General features: G+C 38.7%; 1 protein-coding gene and 1 pseudogene across 1 annotated transcript in view; both read right to left on the reverse strand.

The window, feature by feature from the left end:
- Window positions 1–1,812: 1,812 nt before the first annotated feature.
- The window catches only part of MACO1 (macoilin 1), a 68,192-nt gene continuing 52,312 nt past the window's right edge, over window positions 1,813–17,692 (reverse strand). The window contains exons 10-11 of the mRNA XM_077150779.1: window positions 15,772–15,946; window positions 1,813–2,288 (exon numbers count right to left, since the gene is read on the reverse strand). Of these exons, the coding sequence (XP_077006894.1) occupies window positions 2,086–2,288; window positions 15,772–15,946 (378 nt within the window). The 3' untranslated portion in view covers window positions 1,813–2,085. The remainder of the gene's footprint in view (window positions 2,289–15,771; window positions 15,947–17,692) is intronic.
- On the reverse strand, window positions 2,307–15,765 carry LOC143674714 (guanine nucleotide-binding protein G(I)/G(S)/G(T) subunit beta-1 pseudogene; annotated as a pseudogene).

The following is a 17,692-nucleotide window of genomic DNA, read 5'->3' on the forward strand; positions in this document are numbered from 1 at the left end:
CCCCCCCCACTTCCACCCCCAACTTGCTTTTTTAGGGAAGGTGGATTGTACCAGAAAATAAGTCAGCCTTGGCTCCACTCAGATGCCAGAGAGACTGAGAGAGAATGAGAACAAATATGTCTTAACTAAGAACAGAAATAAAACCAAATTGAGGTCCTGATTGATTTCTTCAAAATGTTGTATCTGCTCTCTGCCAAGTAGATTAAACTGTTTGGGACACTACCACCTGAAGTGTTGCTGAGATGATAAGAGAACAAGATAGCAACAGCCTAAAAGCCCCACTCAGAACAATCTACTTTGCTGTACCCTTTTGAAAAGTTAAAAAGGCAGAAAACTAGTTTTATCTGCAAGAAAATGTTTATTCTTTAGAACCCCACAGGAAAAAAAAAAAAAAAAGAATGCAGCCAAGACCAAGTATTTAACGAAAAGCGTCCCAAAAGGCAGCAAAAATGGGGGAAACCTCAATTCAAAGTCAGTGACAGTTTTCCATGTTTTCGCACAAAGATGAAAAAAATCTATGACAATTCTGAGTAACACTTTCATGGTGACAATTACACAAAATGATTCAAAAATGCAAAATGGCAGCAACATGCACACCTGGCTAAAGCTAGAAGTTTTTTTTTAATCCCAAAATAAAATCTGTGATTAAGATGATTCTCTTTAATACTTCTATTTTACTGACTTGCTTTTCCTACTTGATTTGCTTTAAATGAGACATATGTGCTAATCAACAAGAAATTTTAGAACTATGTCCTTCCAGATCCATGGCAAAGAAGCAAGACCAATCTATTTAGTTTCTCATTTTTTTCTCATTTCCAAATATAATTTTGCTTTGCTCCTCCCTCTCCCAGCCCCACCCTACTCGGGTTCTTAAAGTCTTCCAAAAGCTGCCAGCGCAAACACTTTTCTACCAATGTATAATACGCATTTGAAAATGAAATCTTTGTGCAGTTTTGATTTTTACATCTAAAAAAAAAACTTCTTGGCACAAGAGCTGAGGAATAGTCAGCTTCTTTTAAATTGTCAAACATAAAATGATGAAAGGTGGAAAGCACAGTTAAATAAAATGTAATTAAAAATTAAAATAAGATTTTAAAAAACCTAGAACTGCAGCTTATTATTAGCCATCCTATCTGGTAATCTCGTATACAAACCCTGCCTACCTCCCCTTTCCAAAGTGCTTCACTTGAGGCAATTACAGAACACTGTGTTGCTTTCTATTAAAAGAAACATAGAAGCCATAACCTTGGTGGTAATAAACAGCCCATCTACCCACCAGTCTTACAGCATGATCCCCAGTGAGCTTGATATAGATTGAAGACAAATGATGTTACAGGGGGAAAATAGTTTAGAATTATCAGGTTTCCTCTTGAAATGTCTCTTCCCAAGACACTGTGAATAAGACTAGCATTTTTCTAGGACTGAACACTGAAGGGAATATAAATACCTCAAACACAACCCCTGCTACATCATCACAGCTAGTCCCATCACTTAAATCCCTTCCCTCATCTTAAATGATGCTCCTTGAATCTGTTTGGTCCTTAGAGAAACAATCAATTTTTGTTTTCTATAATATCAATAATCATTTTTTAAAATATAGGTATATAATCAAAGTTGCGTTAGATTATTGAACCCTTTGACTCTAAAATTGAAAAGGTTTCCTTATTATCCCGTGTGACTCCAAGGTATAAGTTATGCTTGCTTATATAAGAATAAAACAAAACAAAACTAAAGCATTGAGAAGCAAAAACCCTGCTTTGTTTTTTTCTTCAAGAGGAAACCGTATAGGAATACATACAAGGCAAAAGTGGCTACTTGAAATCCAAGAATGGTTTTAATATGTTGGCCGAAAAAAATAAACTGCAAGGTTCTGTGAGGTCTTCTAAAAATTTACAAGAAAAACTGATGGGCAGTTCTAATCAGACTTGGATGTTATCTCCCCCCTCCCCACATTTTAAAAATGACAACATATACGGTCCCACAAAATACAATATAAACTTTTTTTTTTTTTATCTTGACTGCCAGAACGCTCCTTCTTAATGCCTTCTGGTAACCAAACGGTTGGGCAACACACCCAGCTGGCCTTCATTTTTTCAAAGGCTGGTAAACAGAAGCATTGGGATCAAGTCCAGAGGGGCTGGTCTCCACAAATTTGGAAGAGTAATGAGGGGAAACAGGGCTCAGGGGGCTGGTGGCGGCACTGTATGTTATGCTGGGCATGACGGCCATGACTTCAGCTATCTTCTGTTTTAGGTCCTTGATTTCCTGGTCTTTCTGAAGGATTTGTCCTGGAAGATCAAAGACACCATTAGTGAGGAGAGAAGGTTCATTTGACACAACGCCCTCCTGGAACAATCCTTGACTAGATTTGGTTCAGTGTGAATAACTCTGGTCTCAATGGTTTCCAAGGGTAGGAAAACATTTTCTGCAGGTCAGAAAGTAAATATTTTAGGCTTTGTGGGCCATATATTGTCTTCGATTTTTGTTTTATTTTAAACCATGAAGAAGTGTAAATGCCATTCTTGGCTCAAGTACAAGAACAGGCAGCAGGCCAGATTCAGTCTGGTCTGTGGGCGGACCATAGTTTACTGACTCCTGATTTAGAGGTAGAAAGGGATTCTTTTCAGGTAGTTGTGACTACAGTAAAGAGGTCAATTTCCAGAAGCCACGGTTTAAACATGGCAGTCACCTGGGACAGTCTAAGAGTGGTGTTGATCTAGAATTGTGGCTCTACCTCTTGAACTGCAATTTGTACCTCCTGGGAGGATGGACCTTCTCTGATGATCAGACCAGTGAACAGAGAACAATCTCTTGGCCCAGTGCCCTTCAGATCTTCCCCAGTCTTCACTTGGCTGGATGCTTTAACATTACCCTCTTCAGCCTCACAGCACACACTGCCACACTACACTTCAGTTTCCTGATTCAACAAGCTCCCACTGTCTCCAGCCACTTTCCTTTCTGTACTTCTCCCACTCACTTTGCCTAGTTAACCTTTTTTTTTAAAAATATTTTTATTGAGAAAGCTTCACACATATACAATCCATACATGGTGTACAATCAAAGGCTTACAATATCATCACCTAGTTGTGTATTCATCACCATGATCATTTTTAGAACATCTGCATCACTCCAGAAAGTCATTCTTGAGCCAAGAATGGCATTTCCAGAAAAAGAAATAAAAATTAAAGAAAAAACTTATATATCCCATACCCCTTACCCCTCTCCTCTCATTGACCACTAGTATTTCAATTTACCCAATTTATCTTACCCTTTATCCCCACTATTATTTATTTTTTTAATCCATATATATTTTTTAACTCATCTGTCCATACCCTAGATAAAAGGAACAGCAGAAACAAGATTTTCACAATCACACTGTAAAAGCTGTATGGTTATACAATTGTCTTCAAGAATCAAGGCTACTGGAACACAGCTCAACAGTTTCAGGTACTTCCCTTCAGTCAATCCAATACACCATAAACTAAAAAAGACTATCTATATAGTGCATAAGAATAACCTCCAGGATAACCTCGCAACCGTCTGAAATCTCTCAGCCACTGAAACTCTGTCTTATTTGTCTTTCCCCTTCTGGATCAAGAAGGCTTTCCCAATCCCATGACGCCGGGTCCTGGTGAATCCTGGGAGTTCTGTCCCATGTTGCAAGAGAGATTTACACCCCTGGGAGTCATGTCCCATGTAGTGGGGGAGGGCAGTGAGTTCACCTGCTGAGTTGGCTTAGAGAAAGAGACCACATTTGAGCAACAAAAGAGGTTCTCTGGGGGTGACCCTTAGGCCTAATTTTAAGTAGGCTTAGCTTCTCCTTTGTAGGAATAAGTTTCATAGGGGTGAACTTCAAGATCAAAGACTCAGTCTATTGATTTGATTGTCCCCACTGCTTGAGAGAATATCAGGAATTCCCCAAATGGGGAAGTGAATATTTCCTCCTTTCTCCCCAGTCACCCAAGGGGACTTTGCAAATAACTACTTTATTCATTGCCCAAATTACTCTGGGATGTATCGGGGCATCACAATAACCTGGGCAAACCAACAAGATCTCATGCCCTATTCAAGATTCTTATGGTGTTAACTAAACTGACCATACAAGTTAAACTAGGTAATGCATAACCAAAATATAAATTTTGCACCAAACATCTCTCCCTTTGGTTTTGCACAGAAGTTGAAGTTTTAAAATATGGTTTTTGCCTAGTTAACTCTTGGGTTTTCTGTTTCTATTTCATCAGCAAAGCTTCTGATTCTCCCATCTAAATCAGCCCCCGCCCCCTCCGAGATTCTTAACACACCCTAAACTTCCCTTCCTGTCGTTTACTCTTTGTAATAACAATAATAATAATAATTACAATAGCTAGCACCCACATAGGGCTTGGTATGTGTCAGTCACTGTTCGAAGTGCTTATATATATATTAACTCATTTGTTTCTCACAATAATCCTATGAGGTATTATTATATCATCCATTACATAGATAAGGAAATTGAGGTATACAAAGGTTAAGTGTCTTGCTCAAGAAATAAAGTTATCAAGAAAGTCAAGATTCAAATCCATGCAATCTGGCTTCAGAGTCTGTCCTCCTATTCACTGTACGCTTTCATCTTTTACAACTATGTATTCACCTACATGGTGATTTGCGTCTCTCCATTCGACCATGAACTCCTTAGGGTTGAAACTTTTTGTGTTTTAAATGCTGTATTCCTAGTGTCCAGCCCAGTACCCCAGTAATTAAATATTTGATGACTGGATGAGGTAGATATCATTATCTCTATTTTAAAGATGGGAAAGCTAAGACTTTGCAAGTTATGCAATTTGCATAAAATCATGCAGTAATTGTGGCATTCTTATGTCATTTATTTACTTATGTATCTTATTAATTGTCTTCCCTATTGGAATATATTTTCCATGAGGGGGTAGAAAATTTTTGTCTATTTCATTTACTATTGTATCATCCTCAGAGATTAAAATGGTTGAGTATAGGTAATGTAAAATAATGTAATAAATATTTTTGAATGAATAAATAAATGAATAGCAGTGAAAAAAAAATCATTCAGTAATTAAGAAGTAGAGCAGGATTTAATTCATAGCCACTTTATTACAAAGATCATGTAATTTCCATACTTCTATGAAGCTCCCTGATCTACCAGAAGAAATACTTAGGAGAAGGCTTTCAGAAATTTAAACGCTTTTTTAAAAAAGGTTGGTTTTGAGACTGTCCATGGGTCCTATAGAAGACAGTACTACATTTGAAAAGTAAAAGAGCAGGAGGCTTTTTTTTTCTTTTGGCATGGGCAGGCTCCAATAATTTAACCCAGATCTCCCGCATGGCAGGCGAGAATTCTGCCACTGAGCCACCATTGCAGATGGTTTTTTTGTTTGTTTGCATTTAGCTGCATGTAAATGAGTTTTTTCTTTTTTTATTTAAATACCAAAAAATACCAAATAAATGCAAACATCCTTAACTTTTGATCATTCCGTTCTACATATATAATCAGTAATTCACAATATCATCACATACTTGTATATTCATCATCATGATCATTTATTGGAACATTTGCATCTATTCAGAAAAAGAAATAAAAAGAAAACAGAAAAAAAATCATACATACCATACCCCCCACCCCTCCTCCTCATTGATCACCAGCATTTCAATGTAAATTTATTTTAACATTTGTTCCCCCTATTATTCATCTTTATTTCATATGTTTTACTCATCTGTTGATAAGGTAGATAAAAGGAGCATCAGACACAAGGTTTTCAGAATCACACAGTCACAATGTGAAAGCTATATCATTATACAGTCATCTTCAAGAAACATGGCTACTGGAACACAGCTCTACATTTTCAGGCAGTTCCCTCCAGCCTCTCCACTACATCTTGACTAACAAGGTGATATCTATTTAATGAGTAAGAATAACCTCCAGGATAACCTCTCAACTCTATTTGGAATCTCTGAGCCACTGACACTTTATTTTGTCTCATTTCACTCTTCTCCCTTTTGGTTGAGAAGGTTTTCTCAATCCTCTGATGCTGAGTTTCAGCTCATTCTAGGATTTTTCTCAATTCCTTGATGCTGAGTCTCAGCTCATTCCAGGATTTCTGTCCCACATTGCCAGGAAGGTCCACACCCCTGGGAGTCATGTCCCAAGTAGACAGGGGGAGGGTGGTGAGTTTGCTTGTTGTGTTGGCTAGAGAGAGAGGCCACATCTGAGCAACAAAAGAGGTTCTCCTGGGGGTGACTCTTAGGCCTAATTCTAAGTAGGCTTAACCTATCCTTTGTGGGGTTAAGTTTCATATGAACAAACGCAAGATTGGGGGTTCAGCCTATAGCTTTGGATGTCCGCACTGCTTGTGAGAATATCAAGAATTCAACTTGGAGAAGTTGAATTTTCACCGTTTCTCACCATTCTCCAAAGGGGACTTTGCAAATACTTCTTTATTCACTGTTAAAGTCACTCTGGGATTTATTGGGGCATCATGCAGATGGCATTTTTAATAAAGGATGTAGAAGAGGTGAAAGTCATTTGGAAACCAAGATGAATAAAATGATATAAAAAGTGGGAAGGAGAAAAGCTTTAACAAAGGGTTTGATTTGAATTATAAAATTGTTTTTCTTATTAGAATATTCTAAGTATGACAGTGGAGGGAACTAGTGGGGAGGCAGGAGCAAAGAACAATAGGCAGGAAATGCTCCCTCTCTTGCTTCCTTCATGTCCCCTCAGCTTTATGTAAGCATCAAATATCTTCCTTTTCTTTGAACAAAATAAGTCTCAGATGAATAAAATATATAACAACATCTGATATATGAGCCACTGTATCTTTTTCCATGTAGAATTTTTTTTTCCTGGCTAACATTTTTATTATAGTATTTCCTTTAAAAATTCATTCAAAACAAAAAGAAAATTATGTTGGTCCCAATAGGAATGCATGATTTTAGTTTCAGCCACAGAGACCCTTCTCATGGGGGAGTTGTGCTGTTATTCAGCAGTAAGTGAAGGAAAAGAAGGTTCTACCCTTCTCAAGTTCTGAGGGTGTGGGGTGACAAATTAGTACGGCTGGACTGGATATGCTGCCATTGGAACTCTTCAAGGCTTGAAATGGTCTAGTCGCCACAGAGTCTGTCTGTTGGTATTAATTCCAGATCTTGAGGAAGCTGTCCCAAGACCCCATCACCACAGCCATGATGTCATTGGTCATGCCCAGACAGTAGAAACAGTTGTTGTGCCCAGTGAAGACACCTGCCCTATCCACTTTGAGTGTGTCTCAGACATTGCAAATGAAGTTGTCATACCCTGCAAAGAGGAGGTACCCTTCTCTTGGAGAAGGACATGGAGGTGATCCCACAGATGATGTTGTCCTGGTGTAGGCATGAGCTCCTTGTCCGCACAGAGGTCAAACAGCCTGCAGATAGCGTCATCTGAGCCAGTGGCAAATACATTACCATTTAGAAAGAAACAGATGGTGTTAACGCCAGCACAGCCTTCTCACTGATCTTAGAGGTTGGCTAAGCATCACAAGTGTTAGAGATGAATAATCAGGTGTTGGGAGTGAGGGAGAGGCTCCTGACTGCCAGTGGGGCCTATGAAGGTGGTGGTCTGCTAGCCAGTCTGTATGTCCCACAGGGCACAAGTGGTATCTCCAGAGCTGGTGACAATCTGATTTTCATCCAGGAAGTGGCAGCAGGACAAGTAACCATGTCCAGCCAGCTCACAACTCACATGCACATTCCCTTCGTGAGTTTTCAGGTTGTGAATGAAGTAAATGTTGTTCAGGCCCCCACAGGCCATGTAGTTCCCAGAAAGGGTGTATGCACAGGTCATGACCCAAGAGGAGTGCAGGGGGGTGAACTCTGTTGGTAGTGTGGCTGTCCCAGACAATTAGCTTATCAACCTGGAAGCGCTTACCAGGAACCTGGAGTCTATGCCCTAATGCATGGCATAAATCTTGGCCAAGTGTCCCCTGAGCATTCTTCTGGCATGCAGTTGGATTCTTCCCACTGAGTCAATACTGTTTGTGATCTGAGACAGACTTACATCTGCACACACTTTTCTAGCATTTCGAACTTGATTTTTGAGTCATTCGGCCTCCTGCCATAACTGATCAAGTTCACTCATTTTCTGTTCTTAGTACTTGTTGATGCCACCTCAAAGAAGCTGAGATCTTGCCGCCCACTCCCAGGCATACATGTCCACACGGCTGCCTCTGATCTAAGGAGGTCTTTGCTCTGGGTGCTTGGGCAGGTGTGCATGAGAGAGCTCGGTCCGTTCTGCTATGGTGGTTGCTCTACTCCTGGCACCCAAGCTGCCCGCTACTGCCACTGTCGCCACCTCCGACAGTCCCTCAGATCCCTCCAGCCATCCAGATGAGCATGATGGGCCCCTGCCCACAGCCTTCTATGGACATTTAAATTTGATTTCCTTAATCAGTAACATGCAAACATTCCCAGAGCTTTAGAAAGAAGTTTTTTTGCTTCTTTGTCACTTTATGGGGATTCCTGGGATGACACTGATTTATAGTCTGTGCTGGGAAGCCAAGCTTCTATTGGATACTATGAGAACAGGTGCTGCTTTGGTCCAAGGGGAAATCCCTTCCAAGTCTGCAAACCCATGTGACCAGGGATGAGGTAGTCAGAGGTGGCCATTCCTCAGGAAGTTGAGCCAGGAGGGCAGAAATCCAGTGCAAGATCAGAAGTCTGGCTTAATAGCAAGATTCCCAGAAATACATTTTTTTAAAACTTTTTTTTATTGTATAGTATAAAATATATACAAAGCAAAGAACTAAAAAAGCAATAGTTTTCAAAGCACTCCTCAATAAGCAGTTATAGAACAGATTGTCATGGGCTATCGAATGACCCTCTCACATTTTTCCTTTTAGCTGTTCCATAATATAGGAGGCTGGAGGGCTCAAATACTTTATCATCACAATTGATTTTTTCTTCTTTTTTTGTGAAAAATGAATATATACAAAAAAAGCTATAAATTTCAAATCACAGCACCACAATTAGTTGCAGAATATATTTCAGAGTTTGATATGCGTTACAATTCCACAATTTTAAGTTTTTACTTCTAGCTGTTCTAAAATACTGCAGACTAAAAGAGATATCAATTTAATGATTCAGCATTCATATTCATTTGTTAAATCCTATCTTCTATTTATAACTCTACCATCACCTTTAATCTTTCCATCCCTCTCATTAAGAGTGTTTGGGCTATGGCAATTCTAAATTTCTTATACTGGAAGGGTCTGTCACTAATATGGGGTAGGGAGATGGAACTATCTGATGTTCTAGAGAGGCTGGGCTAGGTTTCAGGACTTATCTGGACCAGGGACCCATCTGGAGGTTATAGGTTTCTGGAAAGTTACTCTAGTGCCTGGAACCCTTGTGGAATCTTATACATTGCCCTAGGTATTCTTTAGGATTGGATGGAATGGTCCTGACTGGGGGTTGGCAGGTTATGATAGGTAGCAAGGTCTAACGGAAGGTTATGTAAGAGCAACCTCCCAAATAGCCTCTTGACTCTATTTGAACTCTCTCTGTCCCTGATACATTATTAGTTATACTTCTTTTCTTTCTTTTGGTCAGGGTGGAATTGTTGATCCCATGGTACCAGGTCTGGATTCACCCCTGGGAATCATTTCCCACATCACCAGGGAGATATTCACCCCAGGATGTCATGTCCCACATATGGGGGGAGAGCAATGATTTCACTTGCAGAATTGAGCTTAGAGTGAGGCCACATCTGATTAACAAAAGAGGTCCTCCAGAAGTTAACTCTTAGGCATGTCCATAGATAGTCTAAGCTTCTCTAATACCTACATAAGCTTCTCCACTACCTACATAAGCTTCACAAGAGTAAGCCTCATGATCAAGGGCATGGGCTATTGATCTGGGTGTCCTTAAAGTTTGACTCAGTATCAGGGGATTCCCAGAGGGTAAGGTTTAATGTTTCATCTTCTTTCTCCCATCCATCAGGGAACTTTGCCAATACTTTATCTGCTTAACATACTCTAGGATGTATCCAGGCATTACAATAACCTATGCAGGATTAAAGGACCTCTTTCTTATTCTGTGCTCCCTGTGTTTCAGTTGTTCAAATGAGCTATACAGATAGGTTGAATTAGATTATGCACTACAGAAAATTTCAGTTCTAGACCAAACAAACCTTTCTTCTCTCAAACAGCATGTATGGTTCTAAAATACAGACACTGTCTTCCTTACCCCTGTGTTCTGAATTTCTTTAACCCCAATCTGTTCAGCTTTGTTCTTATCTCTATCAGATTATATATATAAAACAGCCTCTCAAAATTCAGAAATAATAATCACCACTCAGACACTTAATGTGTCTGCTCTAAAAGCTTACAATCAAGGCCCCTGTTTTCTTATAAGCATTTTCTAAAGGTGACCATACCATTCTTGTTCTTTGTTCCTGGTTTATTTTATTTCATTGTTCCCAAGAGAAAGAAAACCATTAAACACACCCTCACCAAATAGGTAATCTAAACATCCTTTTAACTCTTGTCCCTACCCACATTATTTACCTCAGCTGTTGCTGTGGTAATACACGGTTTCCTTTTGAACATAGCTCGGAGCATGCAACAGCAGTCTTCCCCTTGTACCCTGGGCTTAAACACTCTTTGAACAAGAATCATATCTTTAAAGTAATTCCTGCAAGAAGTAATTCCTGTTTCTAGTGTTAATCAGTGGGGCACTTAGGTCTATACAGTCCCTTTCAATCTTGCTCATCTTCAATATGGTAACATTACTTGTAGACCCACTAAAGAACCACCTTCACTCCTATCTTTTCCCTTACATTGGAGTTCAATCTCATTAGCGAACAGTTCACCCATCTCTAGCTTCTATGTATCTCTAAGTCCCCTGTATTCTGTAATATAAGCCTCTAATTATACCTTTATGCTGGTTATAACAGTGGAATCATACAGTATCTATCCTTTTGTGTCTGGCTAATTTCATTCAGCATGTCCTCAAGGCTCATCCATCTTGTCGTGTGCTTCAGGAAGTCATTTTGTCTTACTGCTGCATAGTATTCCATTGTACCACATTTTGTTGATCCACTCGTATGCTGATGGGCATTTGATTTGTTTCCATTTTTTGGCAACTGTGAATAATGCTGCTAAGAACAGTGGTGTGCAATGTCATTGCTTTCAGCTCTTCTGGGTATATACCAAGTAGTGCTATTGCTGGGCCATAGGGCAACTTGATATTTAGTTTCCTAAGGAACTGCCAAAGCCTTCCATAGTAGTGTCCCAGTTTCTTCATATCCTCTCAACATTTATAGTTTCCTGTTTGTTTAAGAGCAGCCATTCTTATAGGTATGAGGTGGTATCTCATTGTAGTCTTGATCTGTATTTCCCTTACAGTCAATGAAAATGAGCATCTCTTCATGTGCTTTTGAGCCATCTGTATTTGCTCTTCAGAAAAATGCCTATTCATATCTTTAGCCCATTTTATAATTGGATTGTTTGCTCTTTTGCTGTTGAGTTGTAGGATTTCTTTGTATAGAAAGGAAATCAAACCTCCCAGAAACCTTTTTAAATGTCCTTCCCTGAATCCACAGGCTCTCTTATTAATGCAGCCTGATCCTCAGCTCTCTTCTCTTCTTGCTTCATTGCCTTGGGCCATCCCAACCATTGCTATGGCTTCACAAACTTTTTACAATTTCTAAATCCTCCCATGCCCATCTCTAGCAGTTCTGGCCTCTCTCTGGAGTTTAGGCCCAAAGTACCTGCTGACTGATGAATCTCTCTTACCTGGGTATCAAGAAAGGACCTCATATTAAACCATTCAAAACCAACCTCATTCTCTCTTCTCACCCCTTAAACCTGCTGTTCTGACTTCTTCCTTTGTTAGAACAACTTTATCCTTCTAGATCCTCAGGCAGTTCCATACCCCTTCACTTACCTGTCTGGACCATCCCTGTTTCCGGTATACACCACTTCTTGGATAGAAGATAGCAATAGTTTCCTAACTGGCCTCTCTGCCTCCAATCAATCTCACCTTTCAAATTCATCTTTCATGCTGCCATTAGATTTCCAAAGTAATAGTAAAAATGTGTCACCCCTTTCCTCCTGAAAGTCTAGGGAATACATTTTTAGTGTGGCTTCATTCATGGTTCTCCTCATCTCCCATTCTCTTCTTCCACAGACCCCGTTCTTGAGACCACCTGAACTTTCCAAGTACTTTCTTTTCTTTGCTTACACTGTTCCTTCAGGTAACAATGCTCTTTTCTACCATTCTCTGCTCTCAGAATTCATGCTTCAAAGACCCCTCAGTGTCCTCTTCCATGAAGCCATCCCTGATACTTCCTCTGGCTTTTCAATTACTCTGACTCTACCTAATGGTAGCAGGCCTTTCTGCTTGGCTTACGCTATTCACTACAACAATTCTCAAAGTGGGGTCACAGGGTCTACAAGGTCAAATCCATTTTCATAATAATACTAAGACTGTATCTGCCTTATTTACTCTGTCTTCTTTACTCTCATTCTTGTGTTAGTGTAAGTGGAGTTTTCCCAAAACTACATGATGTGTGATATCACAACAGACTGAATGTAGAGACAGAGATGAGAATCAAACTGTCTTCTATAAAGTCAGACATTCTTAAAGATTTACTGACCGTAAAACAATGACATTTTTCTCACTACTTTTTTAAAACATAGTTTATAAAAAATACATTATTTATGTCAACATGTAATATGTTTATTGCTATTTTTTTATTTTGAATTTTTAAAATTTTTATTAATACAACCAATCAAAATACAAACACAAACATTTTTAATGTATGAATATCCCATACTTGGTGTGCAATCAATGGCTCTCAATATCATCACATAGCTGTATATTCATCACCATGATCATTTCTCAGAACATTTATATCACTCCAGAAAAAGAAATAAAAAGAAAAAAGAAAAACTCATACATATCATACCCTTACCCCTCCCTCTCATTGACCATTAGTATTTCCCACTATCCAATTCATTTTAACATGTGTTCCCCCTATTATTTATTTATTTTTAATCCATATATTTTACTCATCTGTCCATACCATAGATAAAAGGAGCATCAGAATAAAGTTTTCATAATCACATAGTCACTTTGTGAAAGCTATATCATTATACAATCATCTTGAAGAAACATGACTACAAGAACATAGCTCTACAATTTCAGGTACTTCTCTCTAGCCTATGTAATACACCTTAAACTAAAAAGGGGATATCTATATAATGTGTAAGAATAACCTCCAGGATAACCTCTCAATTCTGTTTGAAATCTCTCAGTCATTGACACTTTATTTTGCCTCATTTCTCTCTTCCCCCTTTCAGTAGAGAAGGTCTTCTCAATCCCTCGATGCTGAGTCCCAGCTCATTCTAAGATTTCTGTCCCACATTGCCAGGGAGGTTTACACCCCTGGGGGACATGTCCCACATCGAGAGGGGGAGGGCGGTAAGTTTGCTTGCTGTGTTGGCTGAGAGACAGGCCACATCTGAGCAACAAAAGAGGTTCTCTGGGGGTGACTCTTAGGCCTAATTCTAAGTAGGCTTAGCCTATTCTTTGTGGGAATAAGTTCCATATGAACAAACCCCAAGATTGAGGGTTTGGCCTATTGATTTTGTTGTCCTCATTGCTTGTGAGAATATGAGGCCTTCTCCAAATGGGGAAGTTGAATTTTCTCCCTTTCTCACCATTTCCCCAAGAGGATTTTGCAAATACTTTTTTATTCACCGTTCAGATTACTCTGGGATTTATTGGGGCATCACTCTGGACAAACCAACAAAATCTCATGCCCTACTCAAGGTTCCACGTATTTATGGTGTTCAATTAAACAGTCCATATAAGTTATATTAGGAGATGCACTAGTTAAAATATAAATTTTGTACCAAATAAACATTTTTTGCTTTAGTCTAACACATAAAGTTTTAAAATATGAACTACCATCTATTTTCAACACCCTGCAATATTGACATTCCTTTGTTCTTCCTCATGCAAAAACATTTTTTAATTTGTACATTTAGACACTATCATTGTACACTCTAGGCATTCCTAGATTATACCATCTCAGTCTTTATCATCTATCTTTCCTTCTGATTTCATTTGTGCCCCCAGCCCTCCTCCCTCTATCATTCTCACATTCAGCTTCATTCAGCGCACTAACATTACTGTACTACAGTTAGGTAGTACTGTGCTATCCATTTCTGAATCTTTATAATCAGTCCTGCTGCACAATCTGTATCCCTTCAGCTCCAATTATGCAATATCTACCCTATTTCTATCTCCTTATGGTCTCTGTTCTTAACTGAAATTCTGTAAGTTCATTCATTAATGTTAGTTTATATCAGTGAGATCATACAGTATTTGTCCTTTTGTTTCCGGCTAATGCCACTACTGTTATTTTTTAAGTGAATTAACAAATGTTTTAAGTTTTCACTGCTAATAGGTAAATATTAATAAATATAATCCATTTTTTAAAAATATCTTTGGAGTCCTCAATAATTTTAAGAGTGTAAAGAATATTTGAGCACTACAGCCCTAGTACATCTTCCACTATACTATGTCTAGTTCCTTTGTCACCCCTTTAGCTGCTAGTACAATGCTTTACACAGAGTAAGTGTGAATGTTCTACTTCAATGCTGAATTGAAATATTCCTTTCCTTACACTAAGTCAACAGCTTGAAATTTTTTCCTAGTAATCTACTGGTGGCTAATTAGGGGCTAATAATAATTTCTTGGAGAAAATCCAAATTCTTTTCCTCAGGTCATGTCATGCCTCTGTTCAGAATCCTTCCAAACCTTCCCTTGTTACTCAAAATAAAGCCCAAAGTTCTTCTCATGGGCTATAAAAGCCCTACAGAATCTGGCTCCTGGCACTTCAGACTCCTGTGGCTTTCCTCCTCACTTGGGCTGCAGCCCTGCTGCCACCACATATGCTCCCACTTTACTTGCTGCTCATTCCACCTGAGTGCTTTTTCCCTACATTTTCTCAAGGCTCATTCATTCTCTTCGTTTCAGTCTTTGCTCAAATGCTACCGATTCAAGAGATCTTCCATGACCACCCTGTTAAAACAGTAGCCCTTCACTCACACTCGCACACCTACCTCATCACTGCTTTATAGTTCTTCATTACACCCTCTGACACACACACACACACACACACACACACACACAAACACTCTGACCCCACTACTCCCTCATTCATACCCTTGGCTTCAACCAAGTGGAGCCAGCTGCAGTTCTGAACACATCAAGCCCCACCAAGCTTCCCTGCCCTTTCCCAAGCTGTTTCTTCAATTTAGATGCCTCTTACCCCTTATCCCCCAACATATTGGTTCTTCACTTCCTCATTATTCAAGACCTAGCTCAGACATCACTTCCCTTGGGAAATAGGACTAACTCCCCAGACTGACTTGGATCATCTATGTTCCCATTATCCCCATACATTCTGCTACAACAAGCACCTTTTGATGACTCTGCAGTTCTCTATTTCCTCATCAGCAAGGTGAGCTCTCTGAGCACAGAAACTCCTAATATTCTCAGCAAATCCAGAACTTGATATGTTCTCATTTCAAAATATGTTTGCAGAATGAATTAATGTGATGATTCCTAGATTTCAAGGTTGGGCAATTCCCTGTGTGAACCCAAGCTATTTGAAGAGAAAACTGAAATGGCTTTTGCCTCAGAGTTCTAAGAAGTCTACTCTCTGTGCCCCTTTCCATTCTCAATAACACCATCAGGGACCCGCTCCTCTCTTACCTTGGGCAATCTCAAGCTGTCGTTTTGCATCACCCAGAGCAGAGAACAGGTCCAGCTTGATTCTCGTCTCAGCACTTAGGCTGTTCTCCAGGTGCTGTGTTTTATCTTGCATGGCTGAAAGAGCTGACATTAACACCTCAGTGTCCTTTTCATTTTCCTTGTATTTCCGAAGCTCCTATCAATAGCATCAAAACAGCAATGTTACCAGACAGTCTTGCCTTCGATGTCAACAAATTAGCCTGAAATCACAAATTAAATTCCACTATTACTGACCTGGCCACTAGGACACAGCATCCTCGTGTTTCTCAGACTTAGACCTCACTGCCTAGAGCAAGTATACAATGTATTTATATGGTAATGGGCACTTGTAAAAACATTTTAGTAGAAAATGGTCTGACTCTTGTGTTGGCCTTGCGTCTGGATAACAATCCTCTCTGCCTCCAAAGAAAATACTTTCTCGCAAGCCTAATTCTGAAGCTTAAAGAACTCTTTCCTGGCTGGCCAACTGCAAATATTACTATAAGGCTCTAGTCGAATTTGCCAAAACTCTACTTTCAACTTACGATAAAAATTGCAAAATGTTAATTATTTTGACTGGACATACTGCAGAATAAGTCTATTTGAAACAACTGGTAATGTGGCCAATAAACACACAGATATTTGAAATTTTTAAGAGAGAAATCCAAACTTATTACAGAGAATTTGGAAATGTAAAGACATTCAAAGAAGAAAATAAAAATCACCCATACTCCCGACACAATACTGGGAAAAATTTGATATGCTTTCTTTCGGTTTTTTATTACACATTATTTTTGTCTTTTAGCATGACTGAAATGACACTGTGTACAATTTTGTAAACAGCTTTTAAAAACCTTTATCATCCCAACTATTCTTTCAAAATATAATTTTAATGGCTGTATAATAGTCTCACATGTATGCATATCATAATTTATTAAACAAACAATGGGAATCTCCCATTGTTAAGATTGTTTCCAATTTTTTTGCACTTACATACAATTATGATGACCATCTTTAAAGATTAATCACTGGTCAAATTTTTTACTATTTGCCTAAGACTAGATTCCTAAACGGGGAAATATGCTTTTTGGAAAACAGCTTATCAATATGTATCAAAATCTTTAAAAAGTGTATGATCTTTTCTAGAAAGTTTCATGTCCACCAGCATTGTTATTAGGCCTATTTCATCATACCCAGCAGCAAGACTGATAATATTATTTTTAAAAATCTTGGTGAATTTCACAGGAGAAAAATGATATTGAATATTAATTTGCATGTCTCTGATGATTAGTGATGATATATTCTTATGTTCTTATCAGCCATTTATATTTCTTCTGTGAATTATTTGTTCATGTCCTTTGCCTCTTTTTCTATAAATCTGAACTTTTCTTAGCAATTTTTATGAGCTTTTTATGTATTGGGAGCATTAATCTCATATTTATAATACCTGTACCCTCTCCAGCTGATTTTATTTTTCAATTATTTTTTCCCTTTGTGATTTCGTCCATTGCTTTTAGGTTTAGAAAGTCTTTCTCTACTTCAAGATCAAATAAATTCTTCTACTATATTTTCACAATTTTATTTTAACTGCTCCCCCTACCCCCATATTTTCTTCACCAGGAATTTTTACATGTGGTTGGAGATAAGCTTTTCAAATTTTATTTCACTTCTCCCAGCTGTCTAGCTGTTTCAATGCCTTTTACTTACTAACCCTTGCTTTTCCCACCCACCACTGATGCCACCTTTCCTACACACTATAGGCTTTGTTTCCAGATCATCTATTCTATTATATTGACCTGCCAGTAATTTCTTAACAGTCCCAAATTACTGTTAACTTTTTAATAGATTAAGTTTTTGTTTATTTGTTTTAGGTTTCTCTACTTTAATCAAGAGGGGTAACTTT

The sequence above is a fragment of the Tamandua tetradactyla genome, chromosome 2, assembly GCF_023851605.1.
Source record: "Tamandua tetradactyla isolate mTamTet1 chromosome 2, mTamTet1.pri, whole genome shotgun sequence".
In the NCBI taxonomy this organism is placed as follows: domain Eukaryota; kingdom Metazoa; phylum Chordata; class Mammalia; order Pilosa; family Myrmecophagidae; genus Tamandua; species Tamandua tetradactyla.